We start from the raw sequence: 6000 nt of genomic DNA on the forward strand, positions 1-6000 counted from the left end.
TTTGGCCAAACCGGCCTTCATTAGAATTAGACAACACACACGTGACAGTCTCTGGCATCTGAGACCAGACTGCGAGCAGCAGCGCATGATGGGAGAGGCAACCATATTGTGGGAGTAACGAGGAGGCTGGAGCAGAGAGGGGGAATAGAGGACAGTGTAATGCTGGAATGAGAACAGTTAAGGGGCTAGGTGGATAAGGACAATAGCTAATGAAGATTGAGGGTTATGGGGACATAGGATATATTGCAGGGAGAGTTTCCATCTGTGCAGTTTAGAGGAGATGGTGTTGTTGGAAAGGATCAAGATGGCACAGGCTGTGAAGCAAACATTGAAATGAAGAACATCATGTTCAGTGGTGTGCCCAGCAACTGGGAAGTCCACCTGTTACTGAGACACAGTTTGTCAGTGGCCACTTATGTGGGCAGAAAGCTTGTTGGTTGTCATACCCATGTAGAGTGCAGCACACTGATTGCAGCTTAGCTTGTAGATCACATGACTTGTTTCACATATAGCTCTGCCTTCGATGAGATAAGTGATGCTTGACTGGAGTGGAGTAAGTGGTGGTGGGAGAATGTATGGGAGAGGTCTTGCATTTAGTGCTCTGCAGGGATATGAGCCATGAGGCAAGGGGTTGGGAGCAGGGGTTGTCCAGGGATGTACAAGGATATTGTGTAGGTTCGGCAGGTGGCGGACTGCCACTGTGGGAGTCGTGGGAAGGATAGTAGGTAGGACATTCCTCATTTCAGACACTACAAGAGATAGTCAAAACACTGGCGAAGAATGTGATTTATTTGCTCAAATGCTGGGAGATACTGAGTCACAAGGAGTGTGCTCCTCTCTGCCCAGATGGTGGTACATTGGGAGGTAGTGTGTGGCTGGAGAGATAAGGCAATGGAGACCTGTTATTGTACAAGGTTGGGAGGGTACTTACAAGTCTGTGAGAGCCTCAGTGAAAACCCTTGGTATATTTCAAGAGGGACCACTTGTCACTAGAGATGAATGGCCATGGGTGTCTGGGCTGTATGGAAGGCACTTCTTGGTGTGGAATGGGTGACAGCTGTCAAAGTGGTGGTATTGCTGGGGATTGGTAGGTTTGATATGGGTGGAGGTACTGATGTAGCCATATTTGAGGTGGAGGTCAACATCGAGGAAGGTGGCTTGTTATTGAGTAGTATCAGATGAGGTATATGGAGGTGGGGGAGGGTGTTGAAGTTCTGGAGGAATGTGGATAGGGTGTCCTCACCCTGGTTCCACATCACGAAGATGTCAGCAAAGAATCTGAACCAGGTGAGGGGTTTGTGATTATGTTTAGGAAAGATTCCTCTAGATGCGTCATGAATAGGTTGGCATCGGATGGTGCCATCTGGGTTCCCATAGCCATATCCTGGATTTGTTTGTATGTGATGCCTTCAAATATGAAGTAATTGTTGGTGAGGATATAGTTGGTGTGGGTGACTAGGAAGGAGGCTGTAGGTTGGGAATCCATCAGGCACTGGCAAAGGTAGTGTTCAACAGCGGTAAGGTCATGGGCATTAGGGATATTGGTGTGAAAGGAAGTGGCATCAGTACTGACGAGCAGGTCACCATTTGGTGAATTGTGGAGAGCTGGTGAGGAAATGGTTGGTATCTTTTGTACTTTTCTAGGTTGTGGATATTAGGCTGAAGGTGGTGGTCTACAAAAGCTGAGACTCTCTCCATGGTGGCCACTAATAGGCCATAATGGGGCATCTGGGTGGTTGACACTGTAGATCTCGGATTACTGAATTCGCTAACGATTTCCGAAACAGAATGTCATACGTGTCTAGCTCCAACAACCATTCCGTGATCAGAGTCTGTTAATTCCCGTCACGCGGCCATAATCAGGTTGGAAACCTTTTCACGTGAATCACCTGAGTACAAATGACAGCTCCATCAATACACCGCCCTTCTACACCCTGTGTACGTGACCTGTATACGTGCATATGGCTATCGCGTGCTCTTTTTCGTCTCACTTTATATTGCCTCTATTTCCTGGTAACGTATACCAATTATTTTAATGAGTTTAAACATATTGTTCCATCTTATCTAATGAAAAGATTTTTGTAGATCAAAAAATTTAATCAAATTATGTGGATTTTTCTGAAGTATTACTTCCATTGTTAAGTGAACTGTCATATTTGCCCCAGCGGTGGCTTTGCCTTCCCTAATGCCAAACTGATCGCCATCTATAACAGATCCTCAAATCTGTTTCCGTTTTTTCTTGTTTTTCTGGGCATCAGTTTGGATTTAGGTGCAGTCTGCTGAGGTAGTTCGTACATTTGTCTGCCACTAGTACACCACTGGCAATTAAAATTGCTACACCACGGAGATGACGTGCCACAAAAGCGAAATTTAACCGACAGTAAGAAGATGCTGTGATATGCAAATGATTAGCTTTTCAGAGTATCCACACAAGGTTGGCGCCGATGGCGACACCTACAACGTGCTGACATGGGGAAAGTTTCCAACCGATTCCTCATACACAAACAGCGGTTGACCGGCGTTGCCTGGTGAAACGTTGTTGTGATGCCTCGTGTAAGGAGGAGAAATGCGTATCATCACGTTTCCGACTTTGATAAAGGTCGGATTGTAGTCTATCGCGATTGCGGTTTATCGTATCGCGACATTGCTGCTCGCGTTCGTCGAGATTCCATGACTGTAAGCAGAAATTGCAATCGGTGAATTCAGGAGAGTAATACGGAACGCCGTGCTGGATCCCAACGGCCTCGTATCACTAGCAGTCGAGATGACAGGCATCTTATCCGCATGACTGTAACGGATCGTGCTGCCACGTCTCGACCCCTGAGTTAGCAGATGGGGACGTTTGCAAGACAACCATCTGCACGAACTGTTCGACGACGTTTGCAGCAGCATGGACTATCAGCTCGGAGACCACGGCTGCGGTTACTCTTGACGCTGCATCACAGACAGGAGCGCCTACGATGGTGTACTTAACGACGAACCTGGGTGCACGATTGGCAAGACGTTGTTTTTTCTGATGAATACAGGTTCTGTTTACAGCATAGTGATGGTCGCATCAGTGTTTGGCGACATCGCGGTGAACACAAATTGGAAGCATGTATTCGTCATCGCCATACTGGCGTATCACCCGGCGTGATGGTATGGGCTGCCATTGGTTACACGTCTCGGTCACCTCTTGATCTCATTGACGGCACTTTGAACAGTGGACGTTACATTTGAGATGTGTTACGACCCGTGGCTCAACTCTTTATTCGATTACTGCAAAGCCCTACATTTCAGCAGGATAATGCACGACCGCATGTAGCAGGTCCTGTACGGGCCTTTCTGGTTACGGGAAATGTTCGACCGCTGCCCTGGCCAGCACATTCTCCAGATCTCACACCAATTGAAAACGTCTGGTGGATGGTGGCCGAGCAACTGGCTCGTCACAATACGTCATTCACTACTCTTGATGAACTGTGGTATCATGTTGAAGCTGCATGGGCAGCTGTACCTGTACACGCTATCCAAGCTCTGTTTGAGTCAACGCCCAGGCGTATCATGGCCGTTATTACGGCCAGAGGTGGTTGTTCTGGGTACTGATTTCTCAGGCTCTATTCGTGAAAATGTAATCGTCAGTTCAAGTAGAATATATTTACCCAATGAATTCCCGTTTATCATCTGCATTTCTTGTTGGTGTAGCAATTTTAATGACCAGTAGTGTATTTACCGGTATGTCTTGACAATATTCTTCCGAATGAAGATTGGGTAGCATTCTTCCAAGATGACGTAGCTGGTGGCTTGTTGGCAGGACCTGGGCGCGGTGATACGCAAGACGGCCGCCTTCCTGGGCAAGAGCTTGACGGAGGAGCAGGTGAGGCAGCTGGAGGAGCACCTGAGCTTTAGCAGTATGAGGGACAACCCGGCCACCAACTACAGCGCCGTGGTCCAGAGGCTGAGGGCCGGCATCGGTCTGCCGCCAGCGCCTCCCGACCAGGCCTTCATGAGGGAGGGCGCAGTGGGCCGGGCCAGGCAGCTCATGTCTCCGGAGGTGGACCGCCGCTTCGACCAGTGGATCCGGGACAACATCCGTGGCACCGGATACGATGGCCCCATCTGAGACCAGCTACCGTTACCCTGCCGTGGTGCACCTGTGTCTGACAGGTTGCCTGTTTGACAGGGGTCAACAGCATAAAGACAGCATGTTTACAGAAGGCAGCAACTTTGCCACACTGCCTCCTTACCCCAGTCACATCTCCAGAAATACAGCGCAAACAACTACCCTTCTCGACTGGTATTTACAAGTCTCCACGTCTGCACACCGACGGAGTAGTGGGACATTGTCGAGCAGTCCAGTCAATTCAGAAGTGAAATCGGCGGTCATCTGCGAGATATCAACAAGTTGCCAATCAGTAGTTATTGATTTACTTTCATGTGATCTTCATGTTATCGTCTATGGTATGTGAGTGTTTACAGACTGGCTGATGCTCTTCAAACAAGTGCTCTGGATTTGACTTAGAACCTGGGACATCACAGTTATTTTGTTTGGACTCAGCATCTAAATGACCGCTTATGGACATGTATATTTTACTCTCACCCTCTTCTTACGAGATGAACCGTATATAGTGTGCCTTGAATAGTGACATTTATTAGTTCTGGAAATTCTACCTATCTTGATAAACTGACATTTATTTTATATGCAATGTAGCACAATGTGACAACAGCCTCAACACCTCTGAAACCGGACGTCATTACCAGTGGATCCATGAAACGCATGAGGCACCGAATTCAAATGTACGACCTGCGACCTGTCACAAAATAAAGTTTAAAACTGCTCTGCCCTCTCCCAACGAAACTTCAATCGATTCTCACTTTGATACAGTTAAACAAATTCCATTCTTCAAATTCAGATCCAACACGAATCCTTTATTTATACCTGCACTGTAAAATCCTCTCTTCTCTTTCCCAGTTTCTTTCCCTTCCCCCACTACATATGTTTCCTGCCACCCGATTACCCTTCTGCCCCTAACTCGCCTGAACCCTCATTTTATATCTATACCTGCAGGCCTACAGAACTGTATTCTTTCCCGTTGCAAGTCCTTAATCTGAATGTATGTACAACGCATCTTCTCAGTATATGCCCCTTTTTGAACTATCCACTTCTCAAACTATTTTAAATTTATTCTTTGATTTTAAAATAAGAAAAAACAACTTTATATAAGCAATGAAAATCGTCTTTGAAATAATTCTAAAAACCTATGTAGGTATTTCTCCTCACTGACTGTATCAGTTAATGTACTTTAAAACGAATTAGTGTGAAGAGAGGAGAGTTTATGAAACTTCCAGACACATTAATACTGTGTGCCGCACCGAGACCCGAACTCAGGACCTTTGCCTTTCGCGGGCAAGTGCTCTACCGTCTGAGCTACCCAAGCACGACTCACGCCCCGTCCTCACAGCTTTACTTCTGCCAGTATCTCGTCTCCTACCTTCCAAACTTTACAGAAGCTCTCTTGCGAACGTTGCAGAAATAGCACTCCTGAAAGAAAGGATATTGCGGAGACATGGCTTAGCCACAGCCTGGGGACGTTTCCAGAATGAGATTTTCACTCTGCAGCGGAGTGTGCGCTGATATGAAACTTCTTGGCAGATTAAAACTGTGTGCCGGACCGAGACTCGAACTCGGGACCTTTGCCTTTCGTGGGCAAGTGCTCTACCGTCTGAGCTACCCAAGAGGAGAGTTTATATTACTGATAGGCCAACGTCTGCCAATATGGTGCGAGGGAGATGAAATAACCGTATAGGAAAAATAATACTTGTTTTTTTTCTCGCACCTCCCTATCCTAGGGCGTCTAAGAATCCATTTCATCAACAGAAAAACCCAATTTTTTCATGTAACAAACTGCCCAGTAATAATCAAGCCACATGTCATGCTGCACCAATGAATCCGCATCCCATATATCTCAGCCGTTATGCCTTTCACATTCTCTTCGACTGCAACTTCATCCAACTACCACTTCG

At 46.7% G+C, this 6000-nt stretch overlaps 1 protein-coding gene across 1 annotated transcript in view; it reads left to right on the plus strand.

The window, feature by feature from the left end:
- The window catches only part of LOC126424642 (luciferin sulfotransferase-like), a 76513-nt gene extending 72414 nt beyond the window's left edge, over window positions 1–4099 (plus strand). The window contains exon 5 of the mRNA XM_050087375.1: window positions 3791–4099. Within this exon, the coding sequence (XP_049943332.1) occupies window positions 3791–4099 (309 nt within the window). The remainder of the gene's footprint in view (window positions 1–3790) is intronic.
- The last annotated feature ends 1901 nt before the right edge of the window (window positions 4100–6000 follow it).

This window comes from Schistocerca serialis, chromosome 10 (assembly GCF_023864345.2).
Source record: "Schistocerca serialis cubense isolate TAMUIC-IGC-003099 chromosome 10, iqSchSeri2.2, whole genome shotgun sequence".
NCBI lineage: Eukaryota > Metazoa > Arthropoda > Insecta > Orthoptera > Acrididae > Schistocerca > Schistocerca serialis.